The following is a 20,120-nucleotide window of genomic DNA, read 5'->3' as shown; positions in this document are numbered from 1 at the left end:
GTGTGGGATATTTAGTGAAAAGACTTAATCAACCACACATCATAGAGCTTTCAATTTTCGGTTATCCCTCTCTGAAGAACTAGGATTAGTTTGAGTGAAAAATCGTACCACCAATCTGTAAACATCTTGTGAGGAATAGATTAGCTTCTGGATAGAACTCGATTTATTTTCTCTAAAGGGTATTAGTTTGCTGAAGCTAATAAATCAGCTTGTAAGTTACAAACTAGTTTCTTGGTAGAACTAGGGTTGTATTCTTAACTGTAACCCGTAATAGAGATTAAAAAGTGAAACATTCAAGGATGGAGATCCTTAAGGATTGGATATAGGCAGAGTTGGCGAACCACAATAAAAATCAGGTGTTTTAATTTATGCTTGCCGTTCTGTTTTATTAGCTTCACTCAAAACTGTTTTCAAAAGAAGATTTCTTTAAGCTAAAACTGTTTCTCAAACTACTAATTTTTAATTTTTGCCAAAATAATTTTTTACAAGTCAATCTTACATTACTCTTAAATCGATCCATATTTGATTAGCTTGAAGAGACTTTCTATATTATAGTTTAAGCTAACCTATTAGCTTAACATATTTTCAGAAAAGTTTTTTAAGTCCCCATTCCCCCCCCCCCCCCCCCCTCTTGAACTATTGCTAGACCCAACAATAATCTTTAAATTATATATATCATTATTGTTGGCTTAAGACCCTAGCTTCGAGGCTTGTATTTTGATGATAACAAAATATTCACTAATGTTTTTATCAAGTACTTGTCAAGGATATATTAGGTACTGAAGGTTTTAGAAATTTCATAAATCTACTAGCTTGAAGGCTAAGTCAAATCTAGAAGGACATTTCTGTAATCAAATGGTTAATATATCCTTGAATGAATGTACTAATGAATATGCCATTAATGGGGAGTACAATGACATATCACCCATGTGCAACAAAGGAAAAACCAGGATCATAAATGAACAAAGCAAAATTCATTAGTAAGTTAAAGAATTAGCTCAATGGTTTTACAACCTGATATACTAGTCTGCCAATCGTACGAAGAGATCAACTTCTGCCAGAGGAAGACAAAACTAACTCAACAGTCTCTGACACCAGACCAGACAACCTGGCATACTAGTCTGCAAGGCATAATTGTTTTTTGGCTCCAGAACTACATAAATCGCTTAATACCTGCACAATAAAAACAAAAACGCACTCGTGTTAATCTGAATTATAAATTTTGCAAGAAATGCAACTACACCCTAAAAATTAAAGAAAACTAAGAACAAAACAACATGAAAATAAAATTTTTTCTTGGAATTGCTTTCCAAATGCGCTTATTTATGGTCGTAAACTTGACCTTGAACCTGAACTAGAGATGCTCGATAAGAGCAATTTTCTCTTGCACTTCATCAGTTAGTGGACCAAGGTAAGGCTTGCACGTTGTCCGCTAACCTTGAAGGTTTCGCCTTTTGTGTTGTCTAAGTCAACCGCCCCATGATAAAAAAACTTGGCGGATTTTATAAGGCCCACTCCATCTTGATTTAATTCAATATTTCTCAGAAACAACCGCAAGCTTGAGTTATAGAGGAGTAGAAAGCTTCCCTCAGTGAATCTCTTAGGCACTAGTATGAGAATCATGCCACCACTTGATTTTCTCCTTATGTCATCAACCGGAACTAATCTAGCTTGTTTAATTGTAGAAGTCGCTTCCCGCCGACTTCCTTTTCATTGAAGTTCAACTCCTTAATGGCTCAATACGCTCTGCGCTCCAACTCTACCAGCAAGTGACATAATTTTTCAAAAACAAGCCTATATGGAGACATACTAATTAACGTTTTAAATGTTTTTCTATAAGCCCACAAGGCATCATCAAACTACAAAGATCAGTCCTTTCTCAATATATTGACTGTATTTTCCAAAATCAGCTTCAATTATTGGTTTGACATCTCTACTTATCCGCTTGTTTGAGGATGGTATGGAGTGGTCACTCTGTGGTATACATTGTACTTCTTCTTCATGACTACATTTTTTACAGGTTACAACAAAAACTAAATGAACTAAAACAAATAAATACAAAATTAAAATAATCGAAGTTATAGAAACTGCCGAAAAAAGCGAGTAAACTGCTGGAGGGAAGCATGTCAGGCGGACGACTTCTGGTGGAGGGTTACTGGCGTAAGTGACGGCTTACTGTAGTAGACTGTCGTAAAATTAAATTAAAAAATTAATAATAATTTTTATTCATTAGATCTCTTGAATTTTTTTCACTTGAATACAATTTATACAAATGAAATAACTATTGGTTTAAACTGATACAAATTTTTAAACTAAGATATATTTGGCAATTTCATCTAATATACTAGTATTTTGCTTTTTATAAACTTCACTAATCATAAACTAGGTCGGAGATGCCGTGCAATTACACGGAGTTACGGGCTCAGGAGGAATGACCTTCAAGACAGGGTTTCTTTCAAAATAATTGTTGGGATGAAGCTCAAAGCGAGCCTTCAGAGTTGGCATTATGGGATAATCTTCTTGGCTAGGAACATGATGAATCCCCATAAGATGCCATAAAACTATATCTTTGTTATGAATCTCTCTATCCCTGCATATTCACACCAAATAATAATAAGTTACAAGACGCTTATCGATTAGCTGATGGGGACACGGCAAAGATATACGGCTAGTAAGCAAGGCAATAACCGTTTTGTAAAGAAACTGTAGTCCGGTAACCACTTTGTAGTTTTTGTATTTCGATTACCGTTTCATAGAAAAGCTAAAGTTTGATAACCGTTTTGTAATTTTTATAATTTGATAACTGATGAATCACCAAACTAGATCCGAGCTGTAACGACCTGCACACCACAAGCAAACAGAGGTCAGAAGGAACTCCGGTGGGGGTCACCGGACGTTCACTCCGACGCTCAAGTAAGGTTTTGAAGTAGAGGAAGAAGAAGAAGAGAAAAGAGAGTGCTTAGAGTAGAGAAAAAGAAATTACCTAGGGTTTGTCCTTAAGCCCTCTATTTATAGTTGGGGTTTAAGGACAAACCTGCCTTGCTGGCAGGCTGTGAGCCCAGTGGTCCCAAGAATCAGTTATGCTGACGTGGTAGAATATCCTTGCGGGTGGCACGGGTTGTTAGGTGTGTCAGAGGGAACATTCCTCACGTACCTGTCAGAAGATCTTCTGTGGTCCCAGAATCTGGTACACGAGTGAGCGCTCTTGGGCAAGACCTCGGAGCCCGGATAACTTGGAAGTCAAGTTATCCTGGTTCCCGTATCTGAGAGCAGTTCAGAGCTCGAACCAGATGGTCCAATCCTTCGGGCTCAGGAGCTCGAAGCTCGGCTTAGGTCTGAGTTGAACATACTTCAGAGCTCGGGTGAGATTCTTGGTCCGACCTTATCAGGCATGATTGTCTCGGATGATGTTTGAATTCCCATCGATCCGGTGACCCCCCAAGTCATGCGTTCTATGGTTTCAAGAAGGTCGGACATTGTTACCAGGTCGGTGAAATGCTTGACTTAGCGATGTTTGTTCCTGGCGAGGTTGCTTCGCCCCTACTAGATGTGCTACGTTATCACTAGTCCCCCCCCTGGTTTATCGGATATTTATGTCCGAGATGGTAGTGTCCTTCGAGGTCCCAGTTACGTGACTGGTGATTTGATTGCCCTGGTATTGGTCAATGCTGACACCGGGCCGTTTGTCAGAAGGAGTAGCTGGTGGGATGTGAAAAGACCTGTCCTTTCGAGCTGGTGAGCATGACAGCTGTTAGAGATGGGTCTCCTAGATGGCGGTTGTGCTTCTGTGCACGTTTCGTCCACGTGTCTAGCGGTTATTGCTAGTGCAGTTTCCTAGGAGACGTTTTAAATGGGAAGAGAGAGAAAAATTAAAGGCGTGTCCTTTCAATTTCCCTCTCTTTTCAGGTATAAATTTCGTTTTTCAAAAACTTAGGAACTTTTTGCATTCTCTCTGAGCTTTTGGATTTTTATTCTCCTCTGAAAACAAACGCTCTCTGTTCTTCGAAGATAAACCGTTTGTTCTTCTCTTGCCTTGAGTTTCCATTGCTGCTTGCTGTGTGAAGGGTTCCTTGCTTCTCTGTTCTTGAGATTTCAAAGCTTCGTCGTCAATCGCGTTTGACGTTTCCAGTTATTTTTGTTCTTCTCCAGAATCTTGCTGCGTTTTTCACAAGTGAGTATTCTTTGCTTTTCCTGGATTTAGTGTTAGTTCTTTTGCTCCTGTTGTGTGATTTTTATTTTGCTATGTGTTTATTCTCTGAGATTGGCATTTGTGTATAAACTTTTTACCTTGGCTTGTTAGATGCTCTGTTCGTAGGGATTTTGATATAATGTGCTTTGTAGATTCTGTGTTCTTCTGGTTTGATTCCATGTTTGTTTCTGTTTCATGATTTCGCTGTATTTTTGTGTTTTAGATGATCTAGATTCTGTGTTTTCGTTGTGATTTTGATTTTATGTGCCTGAAATCTGGAAATGAATGTCCCGAAATCTGGGAATTCATTGTGGTGTTCTTGGCGTTCTGATGATTTCACCCCTTAGGAGGCTTCTGTTGATTCATGATTTGTTGTTTTTTTTTTTTTTTTTTTTTTTTTGGAAACTCGTCTCATCCGAGATTGTTTCTGCTTGGCCTAGGTATGTCGGGTGAATTGTCAGAACGCGAAGAGGGAAGGGGTTACGATGATGACGACATGGGGACCGACGAGGTATCTACGGAATTCCATGTCGTCCGTTCTGCCCGAGCAAATTTTTCCGAGGTGGAGGGAGTAGGGACATCGGCTCCAGCTCCCGCCAAGAAAAAGAAAGGGAAGAAAGTTGTTGCTGATGCTGGGGAGAAACCTGAGGATCGAGATTTGAAAGCATCGCGGTGTACCCCGGGCTTTCTAGCTGCTGTTCGTGCAGCGTTTGACATCCCGGAGGAGTACGGGCTTTCGTTGGTCCCGGAAGGACATCGGCTAAACGACGTTCCCCCCGAGAATGCCATTATGCTCACCCTGGAGCATCTTCAATCGGGTATACGATTCCCGATTTCTGAAGACTACAAGCGATTGAGCAACTATTTCGAGGTGCCTCTTTCGCAGATCCACCCCAACGGAGTTCGTCATTACTCCTGTTTTCTGAAGTTGTGTCAACAGACCGGGGTGAACGCCACGATGCGGCTCTTCTGCTGCTTATACCTGCTGTCCTTGAAAGATAGGAATCATTTTGCCTATATCCGCTTCCGAGGTGAGAGGAAAGAGGTGCCGGGAGGGCTGATATCCGGGATCACTGACTCCCTGCGAGACTTTAAGGAGGATTTTTTCCAGGTCACCCATCCTACTGCCTTCCAAGGGATGGTGACTACCTGGGTTTTGAAATGCTACAAACCGGACAAGTGGTTCCATACTCCGGCCCCATTAGAGGTGGTCGACATGGTGAAGCTACGTGATGCTGATCCCACTGGGGAGAAGGCTCAAGCCGACGAGCTGTGCCCGAAGGTTGCTTTTGAATTTTGGAAAAGCTCGGGGCCTGCTGGTACCAGTTTATTTTTGGCTTGTTACATGTGCATTTTTTTATTATTTTTACGCTTGCGTGTCGTCGTCTTGCTGTTTTCTTGCCTGTGCTGGTGTCTGACTAGCTGATGTTTTTGTTTTGTCACAGTGAATACTTTGGACCCATCAAGGTTGGCTGGGAAAAAGCGAAAGAGGCCGGCGAGCCGAGGTGCCACTCCGGCGCCCCCTCCCATTACCCAGACTGCTGCGGATGCGACTTCTGCTCCGCGAACTGCAGGGGACCGGGAGGCCCCTGGAGCTGGTATTCATGTCGTCCCGCTCCGGGTGCAGCTGCCCGGAGGGATTGAGGTTCCCCCCACTGCGGAACCCGTTGGGGATATCCCCTTTGTGGACCTAGGTTCAGCTGAGACCGTGGTGGGGCCTCGGCAAGCTGAGGAGGTCCCTGAGAGAAGAGCTCCTGGGGAAGGTGGCCCGAGTGCCCCAAGGTCGAGACGTGAGATCCCGGATCTGCCGGAGATCTCCTCTGATACTAGCACCACCGCCCCCGGTCCCCAGACAATAACTCGGACAAGTTTTGCCGAGTGGGTGAGCCGACATAATGACGGGGCTCGCCCATCTCTGACCGAGATGGCCATTGCAGGGGATGTTGCCCGGGTGACCACGTTGCCCATAGACCTGGCGCATTACAAGACATATAAGCCCGAGAATCTTCTGGCTGCGGTCTCCTCTCTTTGCCTTCAGGTATTCTTTGTTTTGATTAACTTTCTCTAAGTGTTTGTTTATTTTGTTTGTTTTTAATCATGCTTTGTTTTGACGACAGGCGGCTCAGATGTCCTATCTGGCGGACCAGAACGTCAACAAAAGCGAGGTGGACCTCCTTCTGGCCAAGGATCTACTGTTGTCGGAGAGGGCTAAACTCCGGGATGTTGAGAAGCGAGCTGCCGAAGCAGAGAGAAGAGCCTCCGAAGGAGCTTCCTTGGTGGCCAACTTGGAAAACCGTTTGAAGGAATCCGAGGACCGGCGGGCAGAGGACTTGGGGGTTTTGGAGTCCCTGCGAAAGGATGTTGGTCGTCTGGAGACCGAGAAGGTGGCTGAAAAGGAGGACTTTTCCAAGCAGCTTACCGACATAACCCGCCGGAACGAGCTAGCGAGCAAAGGTCTCCGGGACACTGTGGACGACCAGAAGAAAAAACTGGAGGAGGCCAACAATCGGGCGAGGGATGCTGAGGCTAAGGTTGCCCAAGCGGCTACTCGGGAGGAGGATATGTACGAGGACTTCCGACGAATGTTGTATGTCGGGGAGATCCAGGTCGGGGAGTATGTAAGAAGTCGGTTCGGGGCTGATACCGATGTATCAAGTTTCAAGTTGGATGCCGTGGAATTACATCGCCGGGCCAAAGAGCTGCCCGAAGATTACGATGTGCAAGCAGACATCGATGAATACCTGGCTGACGACCAAGATCAGGGCCCAGTTTAAAATAACCATAGTTGTGTTTTGCTTTGTTTTTGTAATTTTTGAACATCGTTTAGTTTTTGTTTTATAGTTTTGAACAGTTTTCCTTGTCTTTGTAAATTTTTAGGATGTTTGAGCTTTGAGCTCTTTTTGCTGGTTTGAATATTTCCTTTCGTATACTTGTTTTTCCTGAATGAATTTTTCCATTGTTTTTGTAATGTTGAGCTCCGAACTCCTTTGTTATGCTTTGAATATTTTTGCAAAGTTTGGTCACTTTGGCCTTAGTATATATATCTTGTTTTTTACCTGCCGGTTTGCCTGTTATCTTTCTGAATGAAGTTTTTCATGGCTAACTTAGCTTAGTTTCCGAGCTCCTTCTAGTAGTATAAATTTTCTAGTTTCTATGTTGTTTTTATACGTGGGCTCTTGACTTAGACTTGGGATAAAAAATGCTAGGGTAGGTTCTTAGTTGTTCATAGGTCGAGCTTGATCAAGTTGCTCGGCGTGGATAACTTGTTATCTCCGGATGACCCGGGATTGTCATAGCCCGCAGGCGACATACAGCCCGTTGGTGGCACAAAGCCCGTAGATGGCACATAGCCCGCTGGTGGCACATAGCCCGTGTATGGCACATAGCCCGTGGATGGCACATAGCCCGCTGGTGGCACATAGCCCGTAGATGGCACATAGCCCGTGGATGGCACATAGCCCGTGGATGGCACATAGCCCGCTGGTGGCACATAGCCCGCTGGTGGCACATAGCCCGTGGATGGCTCATAGCCCGCTGGTGGCACATAGCCCGTAGATGGCACATAGCCCGTAGATGGCACATAGCCCGCTGGTGGCACATAGCCCGTGGATTTTTTACCGAGTAAAGTGCTCGGGTTTTGAGAAAGACATGAATTCTTTTTAAGCTTTTTTATTCATTGAGGGGAAAAACTTATGTTTGAGTTTTACAAAAGCCTAACTCAAACATAAGTGAAAAAACCCCTAGGTACCTCGAAAATGAAAACAAGTAACTATTGATAGTATTTCCGAAGAACCTGGGAGTTCCAAGTTCTCGGGAGCACCCTGCCCGACATGTGTGCTATTTTATAAGCTCCTGCTCGTCCGACCTCCGTGACTCGATAGGGGCCTTCCCAGTTAGGTTCGAGCTTTCCCACTCCAGCATTTCCCTTAGCAATGTCTGCCCGTCGTAGGACCAGATCGCCGACTTGGAAACTCAAGGGTTTAACTCTCTTGTTATGATACTTAGCCATTCTTTGCTTGTATGCTTCGATTCTTAGCGCTGCCTGTTCTCTTCGCTCTTCCAGCAGGTCTAAGCATAATTTCTGTTCTTCCTCGTTCTTTGCCTCATCGAAGAACTGGACCCTTAGAGTTGGCATCCCGATTTCCACCGGTATCATGGTCTCGCACCCATATGTTAGAGAAAACGGGGTGTCTCCTGTGCCTGCCCTTGGCGTGGTTCTGTAAGCCCAAACGACCTTCGGTAGCTCTTCCAGCCACTGTCTATCGAACTCCCCTAGCCTGGCCTTGAGCCCTTTTAGGATCGTTCGGTTGGTCACCTCGGTCATCCCATTGCTCTGCGGGTGAACTACTGACGTGAAGCGCAGGTCAATGTGCAAGTCGTTGCAAAATTCCTTGAAGGCTCGGCAGTTGAACTGCTTTCCGTTATCAGTTACCAACGCTCTGGGTATACCGAAACGACACACAATTTGTCTCCAGAAGAAATCTCGAATCCGAGCTTCCGTGATGGTGCTCACTGCCTCTACCTCGAGCCACTTAGTAAAGTGATCTACTGCCACTATCAAGAACTTTTTCTGCCCCGTGGTTGGCGTGAAAGGCCCCAGGATGTCAATTCCCCACGTTGCAAATGGCCAAGGACTTGTAATAGGACACTGCTCTGTAGTAGGAGCATGTCGGATATTCTGGTGTCTCTGGCAGTTCTCACACTTCTTTACTATCTCCTCTGCTTGCTTAACCATCAGGGGCCAGTAGTAGCCCTGCAACACTGCTTTCTTGGCCAACATGCGAGGAGCTATGTGTGCTCCGCAAATACCCTCATGTATCTCTCTCAACACATACTCTCCTTCCTCCGCTGTCAAGCATCTCGACCACGGGTGGGTGAATGACTTTTTGTACAAGACTCCGTCGAGGAACGCGTAGTACGGAGCTTGTCGCAAGATTTTGTAGGCTTTATCTCTGTTTTCTGGCAGAGTTCCATCCATCAGGTAGTGGGCTATACCTTGCATCCAGTTTTCCAAAGGCTGAGTTAGAAAAATGGTTTCATAGTTGTCGATACTGGAATGCTTTTAAACAGAGAAATGGACTCCTGGTATCTTTTCGTTCACTGTTGCTGCTTTGGCCAATACATCGGCCTCTTGGTTTTCCAAACGAGGAACTTGCTCTATTACCCATTTTCCTCCGAGCTCCTGAATCTTGTTCAAGAAGAACTTGACTCTGTCTACATATCTCCTCATTTCCGAATCCCGAGCTTCAAAAGTACCCAGAGTTTGACAAACGACTAACTGAGAATCACTCCTTATTGTTACGTGTTCGGCTTTGACCACGTTTACCATTCTCAATCCAATCAACAGAGCCTCATATTCCGCGGCATTGTTGGATGCCGGGAAATCAAATTTTACCGAGCTTCGGAGTGTGACTCCGTGGGGGCCTTTCAAGACTACGCCTGCCCCGGATCCTTCTAGATTTGATGCCCCGTCGACTTCTAATACCCACCGTAGGAGTTGTTCGTCAGGTTCTTCAGGTTGGTCGCTTGCAGTGGTCTCAGCTATGAAATCTGCCAGTACTTGTGCTTTCAGAGCCGGTCTTGGTTCGTACCGGATGTCATATCCTCCCAGCTGGACCGACCAGCTGACCAGCCGTCCGGACATCTCTGGCCTCTGCAGCGCCTTTCTCAGAGGTTGGTTCGTACGTACTACAATGATGTGAGCCTCGAAATATCTCCTTAGTTTTTCCGCCGCTACCTTCAATGCCAAAGCAAATTTCTCAATTTTTGGGTATCTGACCTCCGGGCCTTTCAAGACCCTGCTGAGATAATAAACCGGGGTTTGCAGACCCTTATCCTCCTTCACCAGGACTGCCGCTGCTGTCTCGTCATTCACCGAGAGATACAAGTATAAGATTTCCCCAGGCTCAGGTCTACCCAGCACCGGGGGTGTGCTGAGGTAAACCTTCAGCTCTTCAAAAGCTGCGTTACACTCCTCTGTCCACTTGAAATTCTTTGTATTTTTCAGGATTTTGAAAAATGGCAAACATCGTTTGGCCGAGCAACTCATGAATCTGCCCAACGCCGTTACTCTCCCGTTCAACTTTTGTACCTCCTTCACCGAGCTGGGTGCTTTCATGCTCATTACTGCCTCGATTTTCTCCGGGTTGGCCTCAATGCCTCTCTCCGAGATGAGATGCCCTAGAAATTTCCCCGAGCGTACTGCGAAAACGCACTTTTCCGGGTTCAGCTTAAGGTTAAAACCTTTCAGCTTTTCAAAAGTTTCTGCCAGATCCGCTGCATGTTCCTCGATTCCTCTAGATTTCACGACTATGTCATCCACATAAACCTCGACATTCTTGCCCAGTTGATCTTTAAAAACATGATTCATGAGTCTTTGATAGGTTGCCCCAGCATTTTTTAAACCAAAAGGCATCTTCTTGTAGCAATAAGTCCCCAGATCCGTTGTGAAAGCTGTTTTTTCTTCGTCATCTTTACTCATCGGGATCTGGTGATATCCCTGAGAAGCATCTAAGAATGCATAGACCGCAAATCCGCACGTCGCGTCCACCAGTTGGTCAATGTTTGGCAGAGGAAAACTGTCCTTTGGGCAGGCATTGTTTAGATCAGTGAAATCTATACAAAGCCTCCATCTACCATTGGACTTCTTGATCAAGACTACATTAGCCAGCCATTCAGGGTAGTCTACTTTCCTGATGAACCCGGCTTTCAAGAGCTTCTCCACTTCATCTCGGATGGCAATCTGTTTCTCTAGAGAGAAAGTTCTTTTCTTTTGCTTGACAGGTTTGCATTTCGCATCCACATTTAACTTGTGCGAGATGATCTTAGGGTCTACCCCCCCAATATCCTCTGGCTTGTTGGTGAACTCCTCCACGTACTGTTTTATCCGAGCTATGATAGCCTCCCGGTGCTCGTCTGGCCAATCTACCCCCAGCTTTACATACATCTCGGATCCCTCTGTAAGTTCGATCGTTTCTAAGTTTTCTCGGGGTTTCTGAGCTTTTTTCTCTCTGATGAGCAGCTCGGGTGTATCGATGTTCATCGTTTCCACCGTGCTGCCCATAGTGGCCATGTAACATTGCCTAGATAGGGTTTGGTTTCCCCTGATAGTTATGACCTCGTTTTCCACTGGGATTTTCATCATCAAGTAACGAATACTAGTCACTGCACCTGTGCTATACAACATAGGTCTACCAAGAATACCATTATAAGCCAGAGGCATGTCAACTATCATGAACAGTGAACGTACCTTCCGTGTTGGTTCCGCCAGGATTCCCTCTGTTCCGTCCTCCTGAGGTATTTCGATGCCGAGCTCTAGATCCAGCTCGACCATGCCCTCTGGGGTAACTGGAGCTCCCCCCAGCCCCAGGAGAGGAATGTTCACAGGCTTGAGGTCAGTCTTGGATCCTCCCATTGTCAAAAAGACTGTCAGAGTCAACAAGTTAACCGAGCTTCCATCGTCTACCAGCAATCGTTTTACCCATTTCGATCCAATGATGGCGGATACGATCAAGGCGTCTTCATGAGGAAAATCTACTCCTTTCGCATCCTCTGGCCCGAAAACAATGTTAGGCCATGGCGTCCCAGTAGATACCGACATGACCATCTTTTGCTTTTTCTTTCTGCGCTTGCGACCATATTCGGACTCTGAGGTTCCTCCCGAGATTGTGTTAATTACCCCCGTGACTTGTGTTTTCTTTGATGGGGATTGGGCCTCCCTACTCCCCCCGGGCTCCGACCTGACCGAGTTGACCCTCGTATTTCCTCGGTCTTGGCCCTCCTTGGCCACAACAAAATGTTGTAATCGCCCCTGACAGACCAACTTGTCTATTTCACTTCGCAAACGTCCGCACTCCTCTGTTTCGTGGCCATAACCATCATGAAAATCACAGAACTTGGATCGGTCTCCATCTTTCACTAGCCTCGGCGGGTAACGAATCTCTTCGTTGTTGTGCTTGATCCAGGATAGAATTTGTTCCCTCGGAGTATTGAGTGGTACATACTGTCTCGGCACTCCTGCTCGATCTACATATCCTTCCGTTCCTCCTCCAATACTGAAACTTGGCTTAGTACCAGGCCCCGTACTTGGCGGACTGGTCTGAGCATTGAATGGTTTGTTACCTCTGTATCCCGAAGTCTCGTTCAGAGGTCGATACCGATCTTGGTTACGGTTAGATCCCTGAGTATTCTGCGTTTTACTGGGAACCGGGCTAGCCGTCCCGTAAGACTTCCTCTGCCTTTCCTCGTCAAGATTGATATAATTCCAAGCCCTGTCCATCAACTCGGTGTAAGTGTCAACCGGGTTGGTGATCAGGCTATCTCGGAAGACTTGCATGCTGGTGTTATCTTTCATAGCATCGATGGCGGTATCATCGTTCAAATCTTCTATCATGATCGCCTCGGCATTGAACCGAGCAATGTAAGCCTTTAAGCTTTCTCCCGGCTTTTGAAAGCACTTCTTCAAATCACTGGATCTTTTCTTTCGTTCGATGCTCGGGGCAAAATGAGTTTTGAAAGCCATGGCGAGCTCCCTGAAACTGGTAATAGAGCCCTCCTTGAGGTTCTGGTACCATTTTTGCGCCGCATCACTCAACGTTGAAGGAAAAACTTTGCACACCGTGGCGTCCGAGACACTTTGAACTCCCATGGCAACCTGAAAGCAACTTAAATGAGTCATCGGGTCGGATTTACCGTTATATCTGTCAATGGGCGGATATTTAAACTTATCTGGAAATGGGTCATCCCATATAGCCTTTGACAAAGGGCTAGCAATGCCACAGGTAGTGAAGGGTCGAGATTCTGCCTTGTGCCCTTTATGCCTATCCAGCTCGGCCTGGACTAGACGGGTAACTTCGTCATGCAAAGTTTTCTGATGCTGAGATGCTGCCCCCGAGCTGTGAACACTCTCGGCCCCGTTTCTCCTGACCGGTGGAGCTCCTGCTCTCGCGGTCCGCAGAGGATCTGCCTCCGGGTCTGGGTCTCCCCTCCCCAAACCAGCGTCACCGCGCTGTGTCCCCGGTGGTAGATTCTCGTCTTGCACCCCCTCCCTTCGAGGAGGAGGAGGATCATTCCGACCTTCGTCTCTCGGAAAAGGGCGATCATGCCGACCTTCGTCTCTCGGCAGATTAGTGTCACGATGATCTTCGCCTCTTGGTGCTTGATGCTCTGTGGGACCCCTAGGTCTGGGTCGCGGGTGATCGCTCCGACCTTCTTCTCTCGGAAGACGACCATCCTGAAACTCAGAAGCTCGGGGCGGTGGGGCCACAGGGGTGGCTGAGGGATTGTAACTTGGGTAATACTGGGACATGACTGCAAAGTGCATCTGCTGAGCCTGGTGCAGCTGGCGAGCCATGTATTCTAAATATTCTTGAGCTTGTAAGACCGCCGGAGGTATATCCTGCCCAGAAGTTGTTCCCGTTCCCGTAGCCACCAGTGTAGCGTCTACTGAGAAGTTGAGTTGAGTGGGAGACAAGGTATTGTGGAGGAAACTCTGAGGCACGGTGGTTCCTGGGGTTGATAAGTGGGTGTGACTTGGATCTGAAGCAAAAGGGTTCGCCCTTGGATAGTTTTCCAACCCATATAAAGGCACAAATCCAGCTCCACTGCCGGAGGCCCTGGATCCTCCCGCCTGAGCATTCGCCGGAGGAGTTAAGCCAGTGATCACAGAGGTCCGACCACTAGCAGAGACTCCACCAACCAAGTTAGCGTCGGCCACCGTAGTTCCCAGAGGATCTACCCTGTCCAAAACAGGATCATCAGCCATTGTTTCTCGTCAAGATCTGATCAGCAACGTCAAGAGAACCAGAGTAGAACAAGGGAATACAAAACGTTTCCCACAGACGGCGCCAAGTGATGAATCACCAAACTAGATCCGAGCTGTAACGACCTGCACACCACAAGCAAACAGAGGTCAGAAGGAACTCCGGTGGGGGTCACCGGACGTTCACTCCGACGCTCAAGTAAGGTTTTGAAGTAGAGGAAGAAGAAGAAGAGAAAAGAGAGTGCTTAGAGTAGAGAAAAAGAAATTACCTAGGGTTTGTCCTTAAGCCCTCTATTTATAGTTGGGGTTTAAGGACAAACCTGCCTTGCTGGCAGGCTGTGAGCCCAGTGGTCCCAAGAATCAGTTATGCTGACGTGGTAGAATATCCTTGCGGGTGGCACGGGTTGTTAGGTGTGTCAGAGGGAACATTCCTCACGTACCTGTCAGAAGATCTTCTGTGGTCCCAGAATCTGGTACACGAGTGAGCGCTCTTGGGCAAGACCTCGGAGCCCGGATAACTTGGAAGTCAAGTTATCCTGGTTCCCGTATCTGAGAGCAGTTCAGAGCTCGAACCAGATGGTCCAATCCTTCGGGCTCAGGAGCTCGGAGCTCGGCTTAGGTCTGAGTTGAACATACTTCAGAGCTCGGGTGAGATTCTTGGTCCGACCTTATCAGGCATGATTGTCTCGGATGATGTTTGAATTCCCATCGATCCGGTGACCCCCCAAGTCATGCGTTCTATGGTTTCAAGAAGGTCGGACATTGTTACCAGGTCGGTGAAATGCTTGACTTAGCGATGTTTGTTCCTGGCGAGGTTGCTTCGCCCCTACTAGATGTGCTACGTTATCAATAACCATAAAAATATTTAGCCCACATATCAATCATCGTGGCGCTTTATATAATAATAAATTTTATAAAATACTATGTCAACGATTGTAATTAGGCCTAATCACTCAAAAACCCCTCACCTTTAATCTTTTTTTCAATTCCACCCCGACGTTGAAAATTTGTCAATTTTACCCACTTTTAAATTTTCAGTTTTCAATTGTACCCCAATATTTTAATTTTTGTTAATTTTTTTACTTAAATGATGAAATCATTCAATTAATTAAGTCTAAACATGAAATTAAATTCTTTTTTATTCAAAAAAGTACGAATAAGTCCTTTATTTTTAAAAACTAACTAAAAACCATAATCAAATTAACACTAATTTAAATTCTTAATTAATTTAACTAAATTTAAATAAATTTTAAAAATGTACAATTAATATATGCGAGACATGTAGAATGTTTTAAACAAATTTCCAAACGCAAAAGACGTTAATTTAATTTTTCAGGGTACAATTGAAACACAAAAATGCAAAATAAGGTAAAATTGACAAATTTTCAACGTCAGGGTATGATTGAAAAGGGGCTAAAAAGTCGGGGGTTTTTAAGACATTAGGCCTTATAATTATATCAACTTCTTTGATTTAAAATACTTGGACATAAATAAAAATGAAAATTCCGATACCAAATTGAAACATAAGATAAATATTCTAATTTGAGTTAAGGCACAACACCTGCGAGTCCAGACGGCTAATGTATCCCGGCCACGGCTCCGATCAACATACCATCCCGACGCCCATTTTTCCGACTTGTTATACGGGGTAACCCACACATCGTTTTCTGTGAAAGCCGCACGAATTTGAGGGTAATCATCTCTGGTTAGAAGTGGGTGTACTATTGATGCTGGTGCCAAACGATATCCATGACTATTTCCAAGTCTGGTTTTCTCGTTTGGGTTAACTATCAGAACCTGAATCGGGTCCAAGCCGTACTGTAATTTCGCGTCCGATTCGGTTTTTGCTGTTTTACTAACAACGGTCCAATAGCTCTTCCTTGGTGTATCATAATTTCGGTTTCTTTTGGTTACTAAGTGGCGTTTTACCATGGAATTTTGAACTCCATCAATGTCCAAATCAAGCCGGTACATGAAGAAATGATCATGGTTCGACCCAATTGTATTTTCTGAAACTAACGGTCCAAAAATTTCCTTTTCGATCTGACAATTGTTAGTGTATTCTGTTGCCTTCATATATAAAATTCCAGTTAAACTAACCTGTTCAAAATAGACAATTTCTTAGAAGAGAGGCTAATTAATTTGTTTTTGTCCAGCAAAAAATATCAATTAATTGTTCCAATACCTCCATGTGGATGGAACCGGTTAGCTTGAATTCCTTATCAAATGCATAATCATAATTACCAACTCTACTAACCATCCTTGCAACCAAACTTCTATCAGGCCTAACCTCATTTATCTGCCAAAAATTTAATACTGAATTTGAAACATTTAAGGTAATAAATATTGAAATCTTTAAGTATTGAATTTGACAGTCTATTTTTTTCATTAAATGCACTTTAATATTAAAATATGTACAGTATAATTAATATTATAAATTAATAATTATAATTTTTTGTATCATATTATTAAGATAAAAGTATTTTATGTATTCATATTTTTCATCAAAATATCAAATATATCATTATAAAAATTTATCACATCTGATCCATCAAATATATATCCAACTCTCATCTTAAACATATTTTAAAAACTTTTCGTAGTTGATAAATTAATTTAGATTCCATATATTATTTTATACGATTGGTCTTTTATTTTAAATTAGAAATAGTTACATAGGTTTAAAATGAGAATTATTTGATCCAAAATAAGTTTAAAATGAGGGTTAAATATATTTGTTATAAATTATAAAATTGACGGATTAGATTGTCATAAATTATTTTTAAAGATATATATATGTCATTCTGACCAAAGATGTGGACCTATAAAATCATTTTACTAATTATTAATGTTTAAATAAATTATACCAAAAAAAAGTCTATATAAATATACCTGTAAAAGGATAAAATAATAATAATAATATTAGCAAAGAATATACAACTAAGAAAATTGTTTATGAACTTTACTGATATTTACCAATATATTAAAGTAAAATGGATTAATTTATCTATAATTTTAGCTTGTTTGTCAAATATATCGTACGATCTTTATTATCAGTTTTGGACCTTTGGTTCACCAACTTTTCGAGTCTTATTAAATATATCCACGATTTGTTTTAAGCCGACATGACATGATGTTATGTACGCAAAGTAAGCTAAATTTTATACATATAGATATACAACATTGCGCCACATTAGCTTCAAACGAGTCGCTAATATATATGGTAAGTATAAAATAGATGATAGACCAAACTAGCAAAATTTAAAAATAATTAAATATTTGAAAAACACACTAAAGCTCGATAAGTTTATTTTACCATAAATTAAAATTATAGCGTCACTTTAATAAAAAAAATTAAAATTAATATTTTTGAGTAGAAATTTTAAGTTGATAGTTTTGATCATTTAATTTAAACATATAATATATCTAAATCTAGGGCTTACTGTTGTCGAAGAAATGCCTGTTTCAGTGTGCCTCCACATGATATCTCCTGCATATCTTTCAAATAAGCAAATCGCTCTGGGTACTTTCACAGGCAAACCATCAAATCTTGCATAATAACCATCCATGAACACTGCATTGTTGGGGCAATCTAGCAATGCTACTAATGAAACTGCATTGTAACCTAAACCGTATTCTCCAGCATCAAAGAACGTATCGGAGAATCTGTCCAATGTTGGATCCATATAAGGTACAAATACCTCTGATACATACCCTCTGTATAATACACTGCGAGACTTTTGTGCTTCTTCATCATATATAAATGCTGTCGATATCATTGTACCAGCTCGTGCATCAAACGATACATGGAATTTCCAATTACCCCATCTGTAAAATAATCAGAAATATATATATTTTATATAATCAACTTAATATTATTGGGACTCGTAAATTTCAAATATATATTTTGGTGTGTATATTTAATTATAGTTTTTAGCTACTTTAAAAATTAAAATACAAATGAAATGCCAATAAAGAAAAATTAATCAATGCTCAATACTTTTATTTGGGAGGTGAAAAATTAAAAATTACAATTCACATCAAGAGAATTTTTTTTAAACACAATAAAAATATACATGAAAAATTAATATATCTTTGAACAGTTGCTATCATATTTAAATCTTTTGTTGAAATAAAATTCAAATCTAATTACTAAAACAAAACGAATTAAAATTTAATCATCAAATTAAAATAAGACGGCAGTTTGAGGGTCATTAGCTAAATTGGTACCCAACCTTCGCATCTTGTATCAAAATGGTACCCAACCTTTAATTTGTATCAAAATGGTACCCAACCTTTTCACATTTGTTTCAAAATGGTTTTTTTAAAATTTTCCAGCCACTTTTGATGATGTGGCAACCAGAAAAATAATTTTTTTATTGATGTAAAATAAGAGTTCATTTTAATTTTTTAAATTATATAAAATTTTATTTGTTAAAAAATTAGTTTTCCGGTTGCCACATCATCAAAAGTGACCGGAAATTGTTTAAAAAATCATTTTGACAAACGTTAGAAGGTTGGATACCATATGATACAAAATTAAAAGTTGGGTACCATTTTGATTCAAGATGCAAAGGTTCGGTACCATTTTGGCTAATAACCTGCAGTTTGAGTACCTGAAAATTAATTGCCCAAAAATTGTAGTTAATCAAACAGAAAACAGGCAATAGTGGTGAAACCTGACCTGACCATATGGCCTTCGATTTCAATTCCAGGTCCATCAGGTTGACAGATAGCCGCACGATTAATGCGAGGACCAAACGGAGGCTTCTGCTCGGAAAATCTATAGTCCGTCCCTTCAGATTTCGGAATTGGTTTTGTGTACCTGTCGCTATATTCCACAATCTTCATTTTATCAAGATTAGCGATCATCCATATCCCGTCGATCGGAAAAGCATAATAATTAATGGACCCATTATTTAAATAAAAACACTGAAGTTTCACATTCCGTTTGGTCTTTTCTTGTCCGAACCAACCGAGTGTATTAGGAGAACAAATCACAGCAGATAAGTTGAGTCCTCTCCGATTCATCGATTCGATAAATGGAACGTATGAAAATGGCAATTCCGACACTTCTGTTTCTTCTTCGAGCGTTAGTGTCGGATATCCATGATGGTCGGAAACTAATTTGTCGGATATAATTGACTGTGTCGATAAGTCGACGATAAATTCGTGCGTTTCTTTGTCGACTCGGGTGATGGCTAGGGCTCGTCGAGGTGGAGGTGTGGACATAGGGTTTGATAGCCAGTACAGAACCAGGGGTTTATCTGGTTCGTCTAATGCTACGTAATGGAAGATTGTGTCGTTGTTTGAGGTCGCGCCTATCACAATGGTTCGAACTAGGGTTAGCTCTTCGGGAGTTAGAGGGTCCAGAGGGTGGCTTGAGGTGGGAGAGATGGTGAAAATGAATAGAATAAAATTGAAGAGTAACTTGAAATATGTCGATGCCATGGCTATGTGAAGAAAAATGTTAATCCTATGTTCGTATTATATGGGCACTTTATTATTATTATTTCATTATGAAAAATCCTCACTTTTAAATTATAGTTTTCTATTTGGAAGGTCCATGTTCTTAAGAGGAAGTTTGGCATCCCTTAAAAACTTACCAATTACCATAATGAGATCTTTTGTTGTTGTTGTTACACTTTCCTAATTAAGCAACTGATACAAGTCCGAAATTTCAAGTGTCCGTGTAGGCGAATTCATGCACAGGTAAAACAGTAAGTTTAAAGGATCGCGTTTCGGAAGCCTGAACGATAATTTTTTTCCAAAAACAGCATAATCCATGTGCAAAGTTTATGTGTATCGATCGTTTGAACGGAACCCCAGCAACACCTAAAATGCAAACAATTAAGTTCGAGTTCCCGTAGTTATAGATCTGTCACTACTTCAGTTTTTTCACTTTTTCAAATACGCTCAAGTCATGTTATATCCACACCATCTTCATATTTAATCATATTCAGATATGATTCTTAGAATTTTTGTATACATTTAAGTTTGCAACTTTTTTATTTGTGGAAAATAATTGGAGAAAAAGTATTTTTAAGACAAAATATATTTATTTATCCTCTAATATATCTCGTTTGTCGAATATATATCAATATATCAAAATTCCAACATTTTATTATTTTGAACAATCATTTTTTAAGCGTTGTCAAATATTCATATTTA

The 20,120-nt window shown here is 42.2% G+C and overlaps 1 protein-coding gene across 1 annotated transcript; it reads right to left on the bottom strand.

Moving 5' to 3' along the window:
- Positions 1 to 2,249: 2,249 nt before the first annotated feature.
- Positions 2,250 to 19,400, bottom strand: LOC126670270 (primary amine oxidase-like). Its single transcript, XM_050363962.1, has 5 exons — positions 18,634 to 19,400; positions 17,393 to 17,777; positions 16,135 to 16,248; positions 15,511 to 16,049; positions 2,250 to 2,590 (listed from the first exon to the last, which is right to left on the bottom strand). Exons 1-5 carry the CDS (start codon positions 19,398 to 19,400, stop codon positions 2,383 to 2,385), a joined length of 2,013 nt encoding a protein of 670 aa, XP_050219919.1. The 3' UTR covers positions 2,250 to 2,382.
- Between the last annotated feature and the right edge of the window lie 720 nt (positions 19,401 to 20,120).

This window comes from Mercurialis annua, linkage group LG2 (genome assembly GCF_937616625.2).
Source record: "Mercurialis annua linkage group LG2, ddMerAnnu1.2, whole genome shotgun sequence".
Lineage (NCBI taxonomy): Eukaryota > Viridiplantae > Streptophyta > Magnoliopsida > Malpighiales > Euphorbiaceae > Mercurialis > Mercurialis annua.
The sequence above is the reverse complement of the archived record's forward strand: the minus strand, read 5'-3'. Positions and strand labels throughout refer to the sequence as shown.